Here is a 20,890-nt window from a genome sequence, read left to right as displayed (position 1 = left end):
ATGCCGAGGGACTAATATCAGCTGTTTAGAAGCATATCAAACCATTTGATGCGAAAACATACAATTTTTCACAAAATTTCGGGGGGGGGGGGGCCGGGCCCCCCCCATAAATCCGCGCCTGATAGGAGCTTTCATCTTGCAGGCCTGCAATCACTAAGGTACCGTAGCCTACTTACATTAGTAGCTCTACTACATTCTTGTCAATGTTTCTCTCCCATATTTATGTCTAACCTAAAAAATATCAATACGTATTGTAGTAGGCAATAGCCACTGCACAGTCAGCTTCAAATAAGAAATTTGAAGCATTTCACCTGCCTTGACCATAACAAATCCACAAGCTCAGTGCGATATGCGATTTGTGAGTTTGTCACATTAAGATTAAATAAATTCATCATGATTGGTTTGCATGTCACGGCTGATTGCACACCTTATGTTGCCAGAAGCTTAGGATCAAAATTACGTTTTTGTATATACTGTACTGTAAAATTAAAAGAACTTGTGTAAATCTGGGACGCGACTTGATCTTTGTATGCCCATTTTAGTCGTGGCTTCGCACTTTTTCTGTTTGTTGATTTTATTGCTGTATTTTATTTTCACAATATTATTGTTTGTATTGCGTTCCGGCAAAAATAAATGAATTTAATTGAATGAACAGAATGACCAAATGCAACAGATTTGATACCTTGTAGGTGCCTAAATAGACATGAATCAGTTGTGTAAATAAACGAATTTTTATTGATTTTGAGGCAACTGCCTCATATTAATTTGGGCATTTTCACAAACAAGTTACTCAGATAAAAGATGTTTTTCTTATTTTGAGGTTTCCAAGTCAACAAATAAAGTTGTAAACACACAAAATTGATTAGATTCTGTTATTTTTGTCAATACAAATAGTACATGAATATGAGTGTGCCAAATGAAAACTCCCCGAGTGTGTGTGTTGTGTAACTTGCAATTTTTGACATGCAATTTTATGGTTTTTGTCTGCCAACTTATATCCAAATATTTCTATGTTGCTGCTCTAATTTGTGACATTTTTAACAATAGGGGGCAGTCGCTCGTTGGGCCATATGCTTATGCTCTTAATAACATGTAGTCCTACACAAACTGAAAGTTACATAGTTTTAAAATAATATTCTTTTATTCTTTAAAGTTTTAAAAACTTCACACAAAAAGTTTAAGTTTGACAAGGGAACACGTGCGTCACAAGAGACGCCATTGATTTCTGTTGGTGATGAATGAATGACCGAATGGAGTTTGTGACATTTGCGAAAACCGCGCAAATCGTTCCTGAATCCTGGTGGCTGGTGCGGTTGGCGAAACGGTTGTTGTTTTAATTTTACCGTCTTATTTCAAGATAGATTTCACCAAAGCAACTTTTTTATATTAATTTGTACCGGTAGTCCAATTTTTTCTCTAGCAATCTTATTTTAGTTAACTGTGCTACACAATTTACCAGAAAGTGCAATTGAGGCTATTGTAAGACTGTTTTGGTGTCCAGAAACTTGTTATAGAGTGACTGCTGAGTTCTGCTGCAGATATGAAAGAATCACAGAATCCTCGTGTATTCTTTGACGTTGAAATTGATGGCACTGAAGGTAAAGTGCATGTTTATTTACTGTTTGTTCACTATTTGTAGCTTTATCATTACTGTTGTTTTCTGACAAAAAATAAACTGAATTGAAATTTTTAATTAAAAAAGAAAGCACTAAATTGCAAACCATAAGTAGTAGCATATAAATATATCCTAAATTAAAAGCAACAATTTATATTTGTACCAATAAAGGAGAAGTAATATGTTTATGGAAAGTTCATTATTAAAATCAATAACAAAGAGTGGGAACCTTAAAAGAATTACATTTCAACAGTATTTCAAATTTACCTCATAACATAGATATGTAATGTAGATTGAGGTGAAACGGTGGCTTACTATAACCAACCTTTGGTCTAACTCTAAAGTATTGTTTCTCCCCACTCAAAAGCGTTTCCACTTGCTCATATAGCATTGTACTTTTGTTTTAATGGTTGAGTTTAATATATATATGCTAAAAAGGTTATGCAAATTCAGAAGTGACTACATCTATGGCATATAGCCTCGTCATTTAGACATTTTTCTATATATACGTCTTTCTTTCATTTTTCCAACGACATTTTTCCAACGTCTTTCTTACCTAATTTGTAGCCTATGTATGCCATGTCATGTGCACAGTGGTAATAAAATGACTTGTTGGTGCTGCGTATTAGGCCCTAAAGTTTAGATTAGAAAATCAATTGTGTATGGCTGTCTTAAAATATGTATGTCAGTTTTGAGAAAGCAGAACAAATATGTTTTTCACAAACTTTTTTCTGATGTAGAATTTAAAGTGAAACACCGTCATTGTAATACAGTAAGAGCTATATATATAATACAATAAGAGCAAATATCCAGTAGCTTGCATGACCCTAAAAGGGCACCCTTGCCCCCATCCACAGAAAAATTGAGGGCAAGGGGGCATCCCCCCGCTTCCGGCACCCCTACTGTGGACCCTCACTTACGAGTTTGGCTAACTCCGAGAATTGATGACTAAAGCAATCTTATTCATCCCATTGATGTTATCAGTTGTCAAATAAACTAAATTTGGTTTTATTGATTTTTACCTTTGTATTGGGGGTCCGCGAATAAACAGATTCACAAATGTGGTCCGTAGCCCAAAAAAGTTTGTGAAACCCTGGCCTAGTCCATGCATAAATACCTGGGCTTTTTTCAATGACCCCCGAAAATCGTGTTTGTTAACTTAAACAGGTATATATAGATATACAGGGTGATCAAGCCAAGTGTAGACAATATTTCTTGAAGTAACAGTATATATAAACAGGAAAAAATACAAATGTGAAGAAAAATGCAAAGAAAAGTATAATTAAACAAAATGCACTCTTATTTTTCATGCGTACTCCCTTTGCTTTCACCAAACGCCTCTGTCTGTTGTGCACTTGACTGCATGAGGCACGCAGACACCACTTTTTTTGACATACGAAAAGTTATTCACCGTCCAGGCTGTGCATAATCATCAGAATGACCGTATTTATGCAAAGAATAAAGAAGATATCCCACTGAATGAAAGGCTGATGTTCCGGAGACAGAAACCAGCTCCTGGGATGTTTTGGGGTGGGGTAACTTCAACTGGTGAAGAAAATCCCCTCTTCTTCATTAAAGAGGGAGTAAAAATTAATCAACATGTTTATTTGAAAATGTTGAGGGAGAAATTGATTCCCTGGATCAATGCATCATTTAAAGAAGACGGAATAACTCTGCAACAAGATGGGGCTAGGTCCCACTCAGCAAATCTTGTCCAGGACTGGTGTAAGGAGAAATGGAAGAGTTTTGGTCAAAGGAATTATGGCCTCCATCCTCTCCTGATTTAAACCCAATGGACTTCGCAATATGGAGTATATTGGAGAGTGAAGCCTGTTCTTCAAATCATTCAAGTGTTACAGCTCTGAGGCAAAATTGCGCGCTTGTTGGTAAAAAATATCATCAGACACCATACGTGCCTCATGCAGTCAAGTGCACAACGGACTAAGGCGTTTGGTGAAGGCAAAGGGAGGATATATTGAAAAATAAGAGTATATTTTGCTTATTTATACTTTTCTTTGTATTTTTCTTTATATGTGTAATTTTTTTTCCTGTTTGGATGTATTGTTATTTCAATAAATATTTGTCTACACTTGGCTTGATCACCCTGTATATTTAATAGGCTATATATATATTTTTTTTTTTTCTTAAAAAGGTATTTTTATACTCTGAAGCCTGTAATAATGTAGTAGTAGTGTTGTGTGATAAAATCACAACTGCATATATTTTATTTTGATCTCCAGTTCCGTCCATATGGTTAAAGCTCGACTGCACAAAATATTCTGGAATTGTCCGATTACCATGTTTCACTTGTTAAAAATCAAGAAGTTCCCTTTTTCAAATAATTTTTATGCTAGATAAAAGTCAGGAAGCCATTTTTCCTTTTTTTTTTAAAAGTGAAGATTTTTTAAAAACGATTTCAAAAGTGAAAAGCAAGTGACATAGCACAAGACAATAAAATTCATGCAAGTTGTGAAAACATTATTCATAAATAAACTTTTCTTTTCTGCAAAGTCCCTTTTAATTGCATAATATTTGTAAAGTGTTTGGAATTGCCATCATGCATGGACTGTATTTTTATACAATTTGCTCTACTTGGTCTTTTTGTATGGCATAGAGCACTTTTTGTAATGTTGGTACCGCTACTATATATATATTCATTGTTTCATATATATCTGTGATGCTTGCTGTAGATTGTCCACTAAATGTTTTTAATTCAGTTATATATATATAAATATATTTTTTTATATTACTTTTCAGTTGGAAGGATTATTTTTGAACTTTTTTCTGATGTATGTCCAAAAACATGTGAAAACTTTCGTTGTCTTTGCACTGGTATGTTTTTTGTATTCTTGTCTTTGGGATGTTTACTTTCTGTTTTTAACAGGATGACATTTGCCAAGTTAATGTAGCCTATAATTTAACATTTACTTTTTCTGTAAGGTACCATAACGTATCTTGAAGTTGTATCAGTAACGCTGACATTACGTTGCTTGTAAGAGTTGGAATATTTTTGAAAGAAGTCAATTTAAAATTTATCATCAAGTAACAATTACTAGCCTTAGTTTAGTAGTTAATATGAACTCAAAATTTTACTTTTATCAAATTTCATTTTCGTAGCCAACTATATTACTACGGTCCACGACATTAAGGCACGAACAAAACGGCGCAGAGACAAAACGGCGCAGAGACAAAGCGGCGCAGAGACAAAACGGCGCAGAGGCAAAACGGCGCAGACAAAACGGCGCCAAAGTCAACGTAACAATTTTTTTTCTTTTGAAAATACTTAACTCAAGCGCTATAGTTGATCAATAATAGTTTTGATTCAAACGCGTTGCTCACTTCAAGTTCATTTGGGAAGCATGAAATAACATTATTGTAAAGAGAAACTACTGTGCAATAATATCTAATTTGTGATAATTAAATGAGTTCAGTAACACTCAATGACATTCTTAATTCAAATGCGTTGCTCCTTAAAGAAGTTTAAATGCTTTTGATGTCATCCGTCCGCGACTGGCCTTCCAAGGAATGGACACGGACAAATTATTTCGGCTAGAGGGAAGTGTTGGAAAGCATGCCCAAAAGTTTAAACCAGAAAACTTTGGAAATTTTTTTTAAAATTGCTGAAAAAAAGTAGCCTACTGTTGTGAAATGCAGTGCGTAATTTCATTTGTGCAGTTTCGTTCAATTGAAGAACATTGCAAATTAATTATTTTACCAGACAGCGCGAAAGACTTGAAAAAAAAAAACCTTGGCGATTTCAAAACAAACAATGAGTGTGAACCCTGTTTTTCTACCATACCACTATTTTCATACGCCACATTCCATTCATAAAACTATACAGCTGGTAAGGAGCTAAAAATAGCACGCTTGAATCAAAAACTTCAACAGTCAAAGTTCGTGTTGTGACATCACAGAGGTCGGTGAGATGAAAACTAGTCCGATTGCCGCAGTTTGCAGAAAAATGCTTTGATCTTACATGCTCTCCCAGTCAGCAAAGATGGTCTTTTTTACATTGTTTCAATGTTGCTGACGATAAATCAATGTAAAAAGGACCAGTTTTGCTGGCTGGAATATACATCATAGTGTTAATGTAACACAGAATAGTAAACTCTTTAAAGTTTAACCAGAATTGTAAACAGTTGTATGAAGTATCAGTTGTAATGTGCGTTACTGCCTAGTCAGCACAGACACCTTCTCAACAATTACGCTCATTCACAATTACTGCAGAAACGTGGTAAATAAACAATTCCTGATTTCGCTAATCATCGGCAAACCGTTGCAATTGGTACCCAGCTCGAAAAGTAAAAATAAAACCCGTCTGGTTTGCCATAGATTCCGTCCAACTGTGATATTGATTTGCATCCTATCTTTGACACCCACCTCTCTGAACTGTCACGTGCGCTAATTCTGTGCTACAAAGCAATTATCCAGGTAACAATATCCGCCATTATAACTTTGATTCAACGTTGCCAGACGTTGAATCAACATCAATGCAAAAACAATGGAATTGTTAGCTGTGTAAGAATATATTTTTGCGGCTTGTAGCCAAATCTGCCTACATCTCAAGCAAACAGTTGTTTCCGATCTTCGTACCTTTCAAAACAAACAATTTTCACGTCTAAGCACTGTGGTCGCACTTTTGCCAGCTGGATAATTACAGAATAAGTAGTTTCTTGGCAGTTGATAAGCAGTCACGGTTGTTAGTGTGAGAGACAGAACGCAAAGTGTGATGCGGGAATATTAATCGCGCCGTGTTTTGTCTTGAAAATGATGCGACATAATCTTTGAACTTATTGCAAACAAATGTACGCTGTTTCAAATTGCTCCCCGACCAAATGTGGTCTTTACTTCCTGACTGAACTTGACTTCAGATATAAGGAGCAACGCATTTGAATTAAGAATGTCATTGAGTGTTATTGAACTAATTTAATTATCACAAATTAGATATTATTGCACGGTAGTTTCTCGTAACAATAATGTTATTTCATGCTTTCCAAATGAACTTGAAGTGAGCAACGCGTTTAAATCAAAACTATTATTGATCAACTATAATAGCGCTTGAGTTAAGTATTTTCAAAAGAAAAAAAATTGTTACGTTGACTTTGGCGCCGTTTTGTCTGCGCCGTTTTGCCTCTGCGCCGTTTTGTCTCTGCGCCGTTTTGTCTCGCGCCGTTTTGTTCGCGCCTTAATGTCCTGCTTCGATATTACTATGCACCTCCCACTATCTCCTTTATAGAATGCTGCTTAATGTTTAATCTCCATTTGTCATAGGTGAAAAAGGATTAGGAGAAACAACGGAAAAACCGCTGCATTATAAAGGAGTGATATTTCACAGAGTTATTCATGACTTTATGTTGCAAAGTGGTGATTTTTCCCAAGGTATTTTGTATTTCCTTGCACATGCATCATTACAGCCCTGTTTTACCACGCTAATGAATTTTATTTCATTTTGTCAAACAAAGTACTGGTAATATTATATATGGAATGATGCTTTGTTTATTCACAATAGTGCTTACAGTGTTGTTCTTGTTCATTCGGTGCACGAAATCTGGGCGAAACCCACTTGGGCGAGACCAAGTGGGCGACGTGGATACCATGTTCATTGCTGTGTTGCAACTTTTCAATAGTTTAAAAAAGTTTGAACGATGCTATGTTTGTTTTTCGTATTCAGATAGACTGTACTCCATTATTTTTTTCAATTTTTCCTACAACGATACGGTACAATTTAAAAACTGATATAGTACTTCTATTTATAACTTTACTCTTTTTGCTCAATTACATATACGTATTATACATACATGGCCATTCTCACAAATTAGATAAACATAATAATCCCTGATTTGATTTGCAAAGCATTTTATTGCTCATTGTTTAGCTAGTATAATAATTTAGTGATTTAGAACCTTCATGCTTGTACTGTACGATGCTAATGAGAATTGTTTTAGTATAAAGCGCGATTGAACAACTTGACTTCATACTTTTCGTTACTTCTGCTTACATAATCTAGGAAACGGACGTGGTGGGGAAAGTATATATGGAGGCTATTTTGCCGGTATGTATTTATTTAGGCTATATATCATGCAAGATATAAACTAATGTTACTGTACCGTAGTAAAAACGTTTTTCTTCAAAAATTTTCTTTTTGTTTGTATTTGTATTGCAGTTAGATACCGGTATCTTGCTGCTTATTTTAATAAAAGAAGACACTTGTATCAACTATTTCGGGTCCACAGCTTTTAGGCGCAGACAGTTAGACGCCGGTCAGATAGGCGCGTCTGGATATTTAGGTGCGGAGCACTGTGGCGCCCGTTCATTTAGGTGCTATTCCTAGTAAAGTCTGCAGATTGTATCAGCTTGGCAGGTAGGGCAATGCTTTTCACACAAAATGTTATATTGAACAGAAAAATACATTGTTTTGTTAATGCGCGTCTGGAGATGAGGTGCGAGACAACGCTCTACTACTCTTGATATTAGCACATCTCCACAGGACATTTGCTATGCGTCCTGAACACAGGTTGCAGCCAGATGGAACTTTACTTAATCTGTTATCTTTCGCAATTACTTCTACTCGGGATGGACTGGTCGTGTGGCGAGTTTGTATGAGACAACGCTCTACTACATGAATACATTTCTAAAGGGGATATAAACCCTGGCTACAAGCATAATGGTGCGACTTTGCTCGTTATTAAAACTAGTCGGGGTTTTGACGGAAAACTAAGTTACTCTTCACTCAAGCCTACCATCCGCTTGAATATAGGCTACGGTATATTTTTTACTGATGTTTAGTGTAGTTATTATTTTTTTTTTTTGACGAATGCCCGGTTGGTATGGGCAAGCTGCTCCACAACTTTGATCTTGCTTGTTGTGTAGCCTTCTATGTTGAGCTGCAGAATAGTGGGGCGTCTGAACTTGTCCATTGCAGCTGTGCCGTCCGGGTGTAGGTTCTTGGTTGAAAAGTTTCGTTTGGCATCTGCTTGGGTGCAGATGTTACTCACAGGATGGGGCACGAGGAGCCACTTGTCGTCCATCCCATTTATTATTTGACTCACTAAAAGTGAACGAAGTCATGATCGGAAACTTGAATAATTTATTGATAAAGCTTTCGCCGACGCAAACCTGGACTAACAACAAATAAATGCCGAACACGCGCATTAAAATACAATATATTTTTCTGTTCAAGATAACATTTTGTGTGAAAAGCATTGCTCTACCTGCCAAGCTGATACAATCTGCAGACTTTACTAGGAATAGCACCTAAATGAACGGACGCCACAGTGCTTCGCACCTAAATATCTAGACGCCACAGTGTGCGCACCTATTTGACCGGCGCCTAACTGTCTGCGCCTAAAAGACTTGCTCCCACTATTTCTTGTACTGAAGGCTCCAGTTTTGCCATTACAGTATTTAAATACAGTATATATTAGGGTGCCACAGGCGCCCCTCAAAAATTAAAATTGCGTCCAATACACCTGAACTTTTTTTTGTATGTGACACTTGGTAAAAAAAGCATATGTGAGAAATTTCAATAAGTTTTGATAAAATTTGGACGTGCAGATTAAGTTTAAAGTTTTTAAAGGTAAACTTTCACAATTTCAATAGTAAAATCCTCTCTAAATCATCAAAACTCAGACATTTCTTCTCAGTTACGGAGTATTTGAACTTCAAATACTTTCTGGTGAACTTACTCACTAATTTACAATCGTACAGACCATGTGTCAATTGTATATGTTCAACAATTTATGAAAAATGCCTAAAAATATGAGGTTTCATGCATTAGACAATTCTTCCCGCTTGCTGGCAAGCAGATCAATTTCCTCGTGCGATTTTGATGTATGAAAACAACCTGATGCGCTATCAGAAAGAGTTTGAAAATTGCTTTTAAAGCGTTGAAATATGGAAATGTTGGGTCCACTGCTGCTTTCTATTTTGAGTTCTTCCCAAACAATGCAAACATGCGTCAGTATTATCTCCCCAATATGATGCCTGCATGCTGCCCAAAGTAGGTCTTTTCCAAGATGATCTTGTGTTTGGATACAGGCCGCAGTTTTGTGGCCGTATTGCTACTTGTGGTGTCAAACACCATTGCAGCAAGACATGCAGTACAGTTCTAATTGTTTAACAATTCCATGCTTGCATTGGCTATTTGCTTTCCTTTTGGATCGGATGTTTGTGCAGGCAAATAAGGAACACCAAGCAGTTTTGAGCCTCCAATACCTGATAGTAATATCGGAAGCTTATCAACTTGCTTATTAGGGTTTGTTAGTGACTCCATCATTTTACCATCCCAATGAATGGTTCCAACTTCAGGAGGTATCCAACCTTTTTTAACCGCTTCAGAAATATTGAAAATCGTTTCAACTCTATACCTTTGAGCCGTCATGTGGTTTAAGTTTACGCGAATAGTTTCACCAGAACAACTCTTGATTAACGAGTGTAGTGTTGCAGATAATGCAGTTGGTGTTATTCTGTTTAGTAAACTTGTGGCCACTAAACCAGGTGATCGTAAAATGTCGTGTGGTACAAATATTGCGGTACCGGTTTTTACAACTCGACGGTGACTCCTTTTACTTCCTGTGGATGTAGAAGGCTCGGCAGTGTTAACTGCAATCACTTCATCACTGGTATCATCGCTAGAAGAAAGTAAAATGTTACTTTTGCTGCTGGATTCAGCCTCTTGACGTTTTATTTCTTTTTTTCCTTTGCACTTCTGCTTCTTTTCTAGAATGTTTTCGTTTCAACATCTTACGCAAAGCATTGTCTCTCCCTGCCATTGACGCCTCTCTGGTAGTTTGCATGCTCCACAAAAATTCTTTATCTTTCTCAATTGACATCTTCTTCATTACATCGCGAGGCCAGAAAGGAAAGGTCAATTGAATTTCTTTTTAAATTCCTTAATCCTTTCCGATTGCTTTCCATCACTCCTATGGAAGTATTCCATCTGAATTTTGAAGATAAGACTCATTTCATCTCGAAAAGATTGAATTTTTTGAGCCATTTTTTTTTGGATGAATTGTTGGAATATTAGCTTTGTAGTAAAACGTTAAGATGTCCTTCACTGTCTCGTTTGCTGCATCTACTGATATTTGGATTTTCCTTTTCGTGGGATTTTGAGATTCAAGCTCCTGCTTAAAGGCAAGAAAGCTTAAAATCACTTGATGATAAGTTGGCAGTTTACTTCCCTTGATTTTCTGATCATCTTTCGTTGAAATAGTAGAAAGAAGATACTGTTTCTCAGCATTCTGAGACTGGCTGTTCATGATTGTAATACTAACCAGACCGATTTGTAAAAGCACTACCGTATCAATTATCATTAGTAGAATAACCTAAAAAACAATACAACCATAGGTTTTACAACATTATTAGCCTTTCCTGCAAGAAGCAAAGGTAACATAACCCTTTCTTACAGTAGGCTACCTGCCTTATCTTTGCTGTCTGCTATATTCTCCCAGATTAAGTCACAACTTGCATGGGTTTAATACTAAGCTTTCCTGGGCGCTGCAATACTGATTCAACAGAAGAAGAAATACTAAAGCCATTATTCCAAGACCCTGAGTGAGGTCAAGCCAGCTATGTTGATTCAATGTTGCAAGATGGTGAATCAATGTAACAGGCGCGGAGCTGTCATGCTTGACTTCAATTGAGATCTTGACATACTGGCACTGGTCTCCTAACCTAATTCTTGAATTTACCTTGTTTCAATGTTGAGAAAAAGATGAGAAATAGCAAAAAAACTGATGTTCAAACTAGGGAAATCCCCTAATTTTACTGTATTTCAGTTTAGACTTTCGTTTTGAATCTGCACATCCAATTTTTGTCCAATCTCAATCAAACTTTGCAAAGTGCCTTAATATGTGAAATGTCACACCAGAAAAAAAGTTCAGGTGATTTCGGCCACATGAGGGCGCCTGTGGCACCCTAGTATATATATATACTAAAACCAAAAAGATGAAGTCAAGTTTTACGCTTTGTGATATGCACTATGGAGTAGTAGAAACACGTCATGTGGAGTTGTTGATTATAAGTTGTAGTTTGTACTTTCAGATGAGTCATTTGATCGAAAACATGACAAACCATTTTTGTTGTCTATGGCAAATCGAGGCAAAGATACCAACGGTTCTCAGTTTTTCATGTAAGTTTAAAATCGCGAAAACTTTCATTGATCTTCAAACCGATTAACAAGAATATGTTGTTTACGATATTTGATTGGAAATTCTATTACAATGTTGGACAATGAGATGCTCCCAGATTTTCTAGTCTCAATATAGTCGCCCAGTCTCAATCGCATGCGTTGTCGGTGCTAGGAAAGTTAGGAGCACTTCCAGGTAACACTCCTCGGTTAGACATCAATCCAGAGAACGCGGCTGTGTCTTGTGAGACGCTTAATGCCATGCCTAAACAATGGGAATGGTCGACTCTATGATTACGCATCATCAGTCCTTTGCTGTTTCCTGTTGTGTTGCGTGAGGTCTTAGTGTACTGTATGTATCGCAAAAAACAAAAAATAAAACACAATTATTATTACACACTTATTTTTGTGTGAGATGAAGTTTTAAAACCTAGGCCATTTACCGTCGTTTAGTTTTGCTACACCAGGGCATGGTAACTAGCAGCCCATGGGCCAGCCACATGTGGCCTAGCACAGGTTTTTTGGTGGACTGTGGAAAAAAAGAGAAAGATCTACAACTGCATAGCACATTGATTGTGATTGACAATTGAAATTAAAATGCTTTTACTCAGTGGTGCAATTTCGTATTGTTCATGATCATTAACAAACCTCCCGCTAAACTGTAGTTTTACTTTGACAGAACTACACAGCCGGCTCCTCATTTAGATGGGTAAATACTGTTGTTGCTTTTTAAAAATTATGTTCTTAATATGTTTGAATTACTGTGTAGGGAGTAGGGCCATTGTTGTATATTATTAAAGAAAGCTCATTTATCACAGAATACTTTAATAAAGAATTTTTTTATCTGTTTGTTATCGAAGTTATCATTAGGTTTGTTTGTTGTAAAGTTGTGTAATGATGTGAAACGTTTTGGCAGAACAAAAGTTTTCGAATATAAATTGTGATGTACAACAATTTGTATCAGCCAAATAACAATAAAAAACTTTTTGTTTTATATCCATTTATTATGAACAGTATGTCAGTAATTGTGTTTACGTACTTTTTTTTAACTTTTTTTTCTTTTATTAAATTTTACTCAACAAACTATTGGAAGTATTTTCACACTTTACTTTCAGTACCGTATTATTCATATCTTATTGTGCAAATTATAGAAATTTAAAAAAGCTTTCTCCATGATTTAAAGTTTCGAAGATTTAAAGTTTCTTCCCTTCGATTTAAAATATTTTTTTTTTGATAAAAAGTGGGTTTTTAATTTTCAACACTAATCAAATCATTGGGTTGCAGTATTCACGTTGTGTTTGGGCGCGTCATAGACGGAGAGGCGGTCGTTAAGAAGGTGGAATCACAGAAGACGGACACCAACAGCAAGCCTTTGAAAGATTGTAAGATCGTTCATTGTGGCGAATTAGTCCAAGCAAAGAAGGCGAAGAAGAAACATAGTAAGGAAGAGAGTAGCTTTGTCCGACACCTTGACCCCTACACGAAATACCTTAAAATATTGTTTTATACGTTTTTGAAAACATGGATTTATTGACCGTTGGGTCGCAATTACGCTTATCCACGAGAAAACTCAATAAATGGGGCGTTGTATTATGAAACTGCAAGATGACCCAATGTTGCTAATGGGGGTATACAATTTGTTAGCCCAGCTTTTCACAACGTCATGAAGTAGGAGTAGTTTTTGTGGGAAAATGGAAAACGAGATGGTCTCCTGATTTTGTTGCTTTTACGTCAGTTGATCGAATTGTTGTGTCATGTGATCGCTTTTTGTACAAGAACATTAAGAAAGATTACAACGCAGAAAAACGAAAGGAGTCCGTTGATTCTGACGAAGAGTCTTCATCTCCGGAATCTGACGATGAAAAAAGTAAGAAGAAAAAGAAAAAACACAAGAAAGAAAAAAAGAAGCATAAGAAGAACAAGAAAGACAGCGTGTCGGAGTAAGTGTGGACTGTGGAGTGTCGGTTCAAGCAGCGACGCTCATAAAACCTTCAAATTGCTTATATAGTTCTCATGTAACTACTTCTCGTATACGCAGCATTAATATTTTATGTATATTATTTCAATGCAAATACTGTATAAGCTTAGTGGATATTTTGTATAAAATGAGTAATGGAATTGCCATATTCTGTTCTTGCAAGCATTGAAGCACATGTTGACATATCCATTCTGTCTGCTATGGCTATTTGATGTAATTCGCTTTACTTCGCTTTTTCTTTGGCAGTGAGCACTTTTTTTAGTATTAATAATAATTATTATTTGGTCTGCTAAATGTTGAAGAAAGTAATAGAATCCATGGGTTGGCAGGCCTCTCCTTTACTTTTTTGCCGACCAAGCATAGCCTACCAGCACGGTAGTTTCTGGAAGTCATTTAGCGACTTCTTGGCTGCCAGCCTGCCATGGCCGTCTGGAGCTTAAGAGGCCTGAATTGTGATAAGTGGTCAATAACATCAACCATAGCTCAACATAATTCAATTTGAATGAATTATTTTACGAACATTTACGTCACCGTAAGCCAGTGTTTGGAGTGCACAAATAACTTAAAAATAAAATTGACTACGAAGAGCGCTAAAATAATTTTACGAGGAAGCCATGTCCAATGCCCATGTCACGTATAAACTATGAACTGAACATCGCATTCCCAGTTCGGTTGCAATCCTTTATTTTTCTCTAGGCTGTAAAGTCGTAGGTCTGTAACTTAGGGCTGTGGCGTCGTAGTCCAACTCTGTCCAACTTTTCAGCCTCGAGGAGTAGGAGTCGTATATAACAGGGGTGGGCAAACTTTTTATCTCGAGGGCCGCAGTATAATTAAGATTATAAGCCAAAACGTCAAATCTAAAATAGTCAAAACACAAGCTTATTAAACAGAATACATCTGGGAGCGAATTAACATAATCAGAAAAACTTAAACGAAAAAGAAAGTCTCATGATTCTACAGGCCGAAGTCAGAAATTTCGATTGTGACGTAACCGGCTGTTTTTTGACACTAATATTAGCCATCCATTCATGCAAGATCACAATGTGGCTGGGGAAACAAACTACTACAATGCGACAAAAAGACTATAATTTATCTTTATCAAGATGAAATATACGAAGTAAAAGTTTAATTAAGTCATTGTAGAATTAAAATTTTCAAGCAATTTTAAGATTATTTCATTATATATTTGCTTCAGGCTTTCGCGGGTCGCACAGAAAGTATTCACAGGCCGCATGCGGACCGTAGTTTGCCCACCTCTGGTATATAATATATATATAGTTATTACTATCTGAATCCTTAACAGCCTGTTTCACCTTTAACGGATCATCAGAAGTTCTTATTCAAATAGATTTTGAATTCTATTACCTTCACCTTTAACGGATCATCATAAGTTCTTACTCAAATAGAATTCAAAATCTATTTGAATAAAAACTTCTGATGATCCGTTAAAGGTGAAACAGGCTGTTAAGGATTCAGATAGTAATAACTATATTTGATTTAATTCGCTCTGCTTTGCTTTTTTGCTTAGCATTGAGCACTTTTTGTAGTATTAATAGTTCTTATTGTTTTTAATATATTATATATATATATTTTTTAGACTACCTTCAAAAGAAGAACCTCCGACTACATGGACCACAGTCACCGCTGAAGAAGTACCAGATGTACCCACCAATAAGTTCTTGAACAGAGTTAGTTCCAAAGACGAGTAAGTTGCGACTTTTGCGGCGCAAGGATGTTTTGATTAGCGCAAAATTGACCTCGGTTTATTGAATTAATGCCCTGTTTGTAGATGTTAAATCAACGTAAGAAAAATCGTATTTCAAACACAAATTATCCCTCAAAATTGAAGTTTTGACCCTTGACCTTGAGCAGACTTTTGTGAAAATTGATTATATTTTTTCGAGTGGTCAATCAAAATAGATTTAAATTGCGTTTACAGAGTATTTACGCGTAATTTCCTTTATCAGGGAAAAGTCTGAAGCCCAACAGCTCAGAAGTAAGCAATGGACCACTCGCTCTGGCCGCAAAATAAAGGGTCGTGGTGCTTTGGTAAGTACTCCACTAACAACCTACAAATTTGCTTCAATCTTTGCTCTGCGTGCAGCTTTCCGAAGCTAAGCTTTCATTCTCAAGCTTGACCTAAGACGCGTTTTTTTTGGTAGAAGCTATTTTCGTTCTCTTGGTCATTGTTTGAATAATATTAGTCGGTGAAATTAATCCAAGATCAAGACACTTTAGACATGCAATTGATTTAGTGGTGAGTGTGCCATTTTGAAGAAAAGCAACACCATACAAGAAGTTTACCTTTTGCTTATCATTCGTGTTTCTATATAAAATCACATCCTTGTGGCAAAAGAATAGAAAATGATAAACTATAACTTGTTTTTGCCCTACAGCGCTACCGAACCCCTCCTCCATCACGATCCCGCTCCCGTAGCCCCCGGCGACGACGAAGTCGGTATGGTTCTTCTCGAGACCGCACGGGAAGTGAAACTCCTCCTCATTGGCGGCAAGCACAGAAAGGACAACGACCTCTGAGAGATGTTCATAAGTCTGAAGATGACAAGTGGCAGCAGGATTCACCTTCAAGAATGGACAAAGATGGTTCTGCCTCACCTGATAAATCCTCCAGAAGAGGAAGACGTCATCGTACTTCTGCGTCTCCATCAAAAGGAGCAAAAGATGTGTCTCCTGAAAGACGGAGAAGTCGAAGAGACAGTGATAGAAAACGAGACAGGACATCTCGTGGGCACAGAGAAAGTGGAAGACCAAGAGAAGATCGCGAAAGACACAGAACTGACCACCGAGACGATAGAAACAAGTTAAGAATGAATGGCGATTCCGCCAAGCGACAAAGAAAGCACATCGATCGAAAACAGCGCTCGTCAAGTCGAGAAGCGGATAAAAAAATCCAAAGTAGAAAATCACGTTTAGAAGAACGGAGTCCCTCCATAGACAAAAAAGACAAAGAAACTTCAAACCCTGATAACCATAAAAGATCAGATACAACACCCGTATCAGATCACAGCCATTCTTCTTCGGAGGATGAAACTTTAAATAGAAAGAAACGACTGCAAACAAGTATTGCTGAGCAGTATTCTTCATCATCAAATGAAGAAGAGGACACCGAGATTTCATGTCAAATTACAGCAGAGAATGATGTTGTCCAAGATGTATCCCAAAAAGATTTAAATGATCAAAACCAAAATGAAAAGTCCCCAGAGATTAATATTGATGAAGAAGACAATGAAATTATTGAAGAAATCATAGAAGTTGACAAAGAATGCGTCAACAAAGATGATGCAGAAGTCAATGCATCACCTGTTGTAGAAATAAATGAGCAAGAAGAAGAAGTAATAAATACAAAAGACACTAACATCACTGAGAATAATCTATCGGGTATTGACAAAGAACTTGCAGCTATGGAATCCATTCAAGAGGAAGTTATTCTTATGAACGTTGGAGCTACATTAGGTGAGTCTACCCAAAAGGAAGCTGTCCAGGAGGAGAAAGTTTCCCTTGAGGGTACTGAAGTTGATGAACAGCCTAAAGCAGAGAAACTGGTGAAGAAACGCAATATAAAGCCTCGCTCGCAGGACAGCTCTTCCGACTCCCGTGAAAGTTCCAAATCAAAGGAGCCTGAAAAGTCTCCAGAGAAGAACATAAAACAAGAAAGAAGTCGCGAGAGAAAGAAGAGTCGTTCTCGATCTCCCCGACGACGATCTGCTCGCTCAAGATCAAGAGATCGGCGTTCGAGAGACAGGGGGAATCGGGATCGTGACAGAAGCCGTGACCGTAGTCGAAGAAGCAGAGATCGAAGCAAAAGAAGCCGTGACCGTGGGAGAAGAAGTCGGGATCGTGACCGAAGAAGCCGGTCGAGAGATAACAGAAGACGTGCTCGGCGGAGAAGTCCACTTGGCTCTCGACCTCGTACATCTCGAGAACGGAGAACATCTACCCAGCGAAGTCGAAAATCTCGTTCCAGAGATCGAAGAAGGTCACCCGCTTCACGAAGCCGGAGACGCTCTTCAAGAAGCCGATCTAGGCACAGAAGATCGCGATCTAGATCAAGAGAGAGGAACCGCTCTCGTAGGAGCCGATCGAACTCACGACGTAGAAGAAAATCAACGTCGCGTTCCCGATCACCGAGAAGAACTTCAAAACGTGCGAGACGAGACAGCAGCAGCTCATCGGAAAAACCTTCTCCCAAAAAGAAAGCTCCCCATAAGCGCTCCTCTTCCGCATCATCTAACAGCAGCTCTGGATCAAGCAGTAACAGCTCATCCAATTAGATTTTTTAAGAATCCACATCTAATAAGTTATTCACCTTTGCAATTGGTTGTTCATCGCGTTCAGGTGAAACACTTGATCTTGCCGGTTGGATGACCGTACGGAAGAGTTTCAAGAGATTTTTGTGACATTTAGAATCACAACATCAAATGCGTGGGGTTGAGTTAACAAAAGTTTTTTTCTATATACAATCGCAACCTCGTGCTACAAATCAGAAAAGTTTGTTCTCCGGCGGAAAATCATGAAATTTAGCGCTAAAACTTTTTTTTATCCGTTTTAACTATTTGTCTTGTCGAAATGACCGACTCTTGGTAGACATTATTAGATGAGACCCTTTGCAATGAATGCAGTCACAGTTCTTAATAAAACTTTTAACGCTGCATTACTAAATGAAGTGTTTTCCATTAAGCTGGGTGCAGGCTAGAGGATTTAAACAATCTTTCACAGTGAAACATTTTATTTGTCAATCAAGTCGTACCATTCAGGTTAGTTGTATCGTACGTGATACGTTTTCGCTGTCCTGGCAAAATAGATTGCTATTCCGTAAAGGTTCTTCGATTTCTTTGTAGTTAAAAAGTTTTACAGCAACCGTATGCTAACAGCACTCCTACACTATCGTAACAAAGATTGGTATTATCCACTGCGCGCGAAAAGTGCTTTAAACATTGTGATAGATTACCTGACTCGGTGTATCTCCTGATTGCATTTGGAAGAAGGATAAGCATTAAGCAAGTCTGCTGGAAAATCGAAAAACAATCCATTTTTGAACATGTTCTCTGCAGTAGGCCTATAAATTTCCCATTATGGCATGGATGGGAAAACGTTTTCTCTATTTTTTACAGCTTTAGTTTTTCAACTGTTGCAAACTTTTCATACAATTAGTTCACTTTTACTGCAACTGCGTATCTTTGAATCAGCTCACAGTCGTTTGTACGTTGAGAGTAAAAGTATTTTTACGCAGGTACAAAGTCATTTAAAGTTTGTTTTGCCGTCAGAAATATATGTTGATGTACCAAACCTGGCGCTTTCGTTTTGCCAAGACAACCTTTGATAGACGTATGCAGAAATCATTTTGAAGACTGTTTTTTGCTGTGAGACACTACTCGCCCCCGATTGAATGCGAATTGTTGAAGCAAGTAGGCTGCTATTGTTGGCCACTGTCGCATTGTTAGTGTTGACAATTGCGTATCAACGAGTTAATTTGTGTTATGCTGTTTGAGGCGTCGTGATTTTACCCAATAAAACAGCCGAACTGTTTCTCGCTCAGGATTTTCATCTTTCATTTAGCTCAGTTGGATAGCGCGTGACTTCTGGAACGAAGAAGCTTCAAGATCAAGCCGCGCTAGTTCGACTCTCGGGGTGTGCGCTTGAGCAACGCACGTTAAGGACTGCTCTCCATTCAGCGGCATTTAGTGGATGGAATAATTTCCCGGCAACACGACTTCAACAATTGGAAATTTCACTCTGTCAATCTCGGTGACCGGGCCTGCGTCAGTGATTCAAAGCCTCTACAAGTATGCGAAACTGCCAGGATTAAGCTATGCAAAAAGCTTCCCCAGTCCGAGAATAAAGATTCAAATCAATCAATCAATTGGCCCGTCATATAAAGTAAAAGAAGTTCTTTGAGCACAGATCACCCGCGTTGGTATAGTTCTTTGTGACGAATCGTTCACTACACATGATGCCAGTAGCGATTCTAGGGGGTACTTATGCCCCCCTCAGTTATTGCAAATTTTTCTCGCTGGCTCAAAAATAGTTTATTAGCTTAACCAGCGACAGGAAAATTGCGTTTTCAACTGTAGATATACAGGGTGAAAATGTTTGTGTCTCAAAAGTTGAGAAAATACGTAATAATCCGTTTCTCACCTAACTATTCCACTGTTAATGTGAGTATGAGGTGGGGGATACCGCAGACGGATATTCCAATTTTCCCTGATGTGATACAAGACTAGGCAAAATTTTATTAAAAACTAAGTTGCCATTCGATAGAACAACCAATTCAATATGTAAAACAGCAGTTTAAATAAAACATGATGACACAACTTTATCTTGCCCAGTCACATATCACGGATGGGTGTAAGAAAAAATGACCTAGTCTTGGCAGAAGAGACGTGCAGGTTGTACAGTAGGGTGTTTCATTTTTTCACCATTTTTGAAATTCAAAATGCCTGGGGTCCCATCTGGTGGTATTTGGGAAAAAAAGTTTACACCCCAATTTTTTTTCAATTATGACGTCATATTGAGGTGGTCCACGAGGTTTGAAATTTTTGGGCCTCAAAATCTCGAAATTTGGCCGTATCTCCGGAACCACTTATCATAGATCGACAAAATTAGTATCAAAATGCGCAGAAGGGTCGGTTTCCTATACCTGATGTAGAGAATATTAAGGTCTATCTGCTTCAGAAAAAAAGTTATTTCAAAAAATCTGATTTTCGGTGTATTTTCTCCTGATGAACAGAGATCAGGTCATCAAGATAAAAAGTTTTTCTGTATTTTTCCACTCTTGAAAGCTGTTATTGCGTAATAATAGTTGGTGTTAAGGTTTCAGTACTGGACTTGTCTAGTCTTGCTATCTGGTTAAGCAAAGCCCCATCTTGCATTGCTCCGGGACTCTTCTTGGCGCCGTCCACAAAAGAAATGACATGGAAAAGATATATTTCGTTTATGTGGAACATGCATTAAAGGGTATGAATATCATGACCAACTTCATCATTAAAATAATTGACCAGTCGAGTATTGACTCCGGACTTTTTTCCTGTATTGAGAGCAGTCGTATCAGCCATGACTGAATAGTGAATATACTTGGGGTAGGTGAACTTTGCAAGCCTCCTGGATGATGTTGTCAAAAGTCAGTGCTGCAGTGACTGACACACTTTTGGGA

The 20,890-nt window shown here is 37.6% G+C and overlaps 1 protein-coding gene across 1 annotated transcript; it reads left to right on the top strand.

The window, feature by feature from the left end:
- Positions 1 to 1,314: 1,314 nt before the first annotated feature.
- Positions 1,315 to 19,266, top strand: LOC145766210 (uncharacterized). The gene is made up of 11 exons (XM_082577875.1): positions 1,315 to 1,598; positions 4,373 to 4,447; positions 6,887 to 6,994; positions 7,623 to 7,667; positions 11,657 to 11,744; positions 12,421 to 12,450; positions 13,026 to 13,180; positions 13,543 to 13,681; positions 15,317 to 15,424; positions 15,687 to 15,768; positions 16,116 to 19,266. The coding sequence occupies exons 1-11, from the start codon at positions 1,541 to 1,543 to the stop codon at positions 18,009 to 18,011; spliced, it is 2,784 nt and encodes a 927-aa protein (XP_082434001.1). The 5' UTR covers positions 1,315 to 1,540; the 3' UTR covers positions 18,012 to 19,266.
- Positions 19,267 to 20,890: the final 1,624 nt, after the last annotated feature.

Source organism: Aplidium turbinatum, chromosome 3, assembly GCF_918807975.1.
Source record: "Aplidium turbinatum chromosome 3, kaAplTurb1.1, whole genome shotgun sequence".
NCBI lineage: Eukaryota > Metazoa > Chordata > Ascidiacea > Aplousobranchia > Polyclinidae > Aplidium > Aplidium turbinatum.
The sequence above is the reverse complement of the archived record's forward strand: the minus strand, read 5'-3'. Positions and strand labels throughout refer to the sequence as shown.

Bases quoted from the DNA above. Each gene is read 5' to 3' on its own strand.
- LOC145766210 (XM_082577875.1), top strand. From the start codon at position 1,541: ATGAAAGAATCACAGAATCCTCGTGTATTCTTTGACGTTGAAATTGAT. The intron at 11,745-12,420 runs GTAAGTTTAAAA...TTACTTTGACAG, and splicing joins AACGGTTCTCAGTTTTTCAT to AACTACACAGCCGGCTCCTC. The intron at 15,425-15,686 runs GTAAGTTGCGAC...TTCCTTTATCAG, and splicing joins AGAGTTAGTTCCAAAGACGA to GGAAAAGTCTGAAGCCCAAC.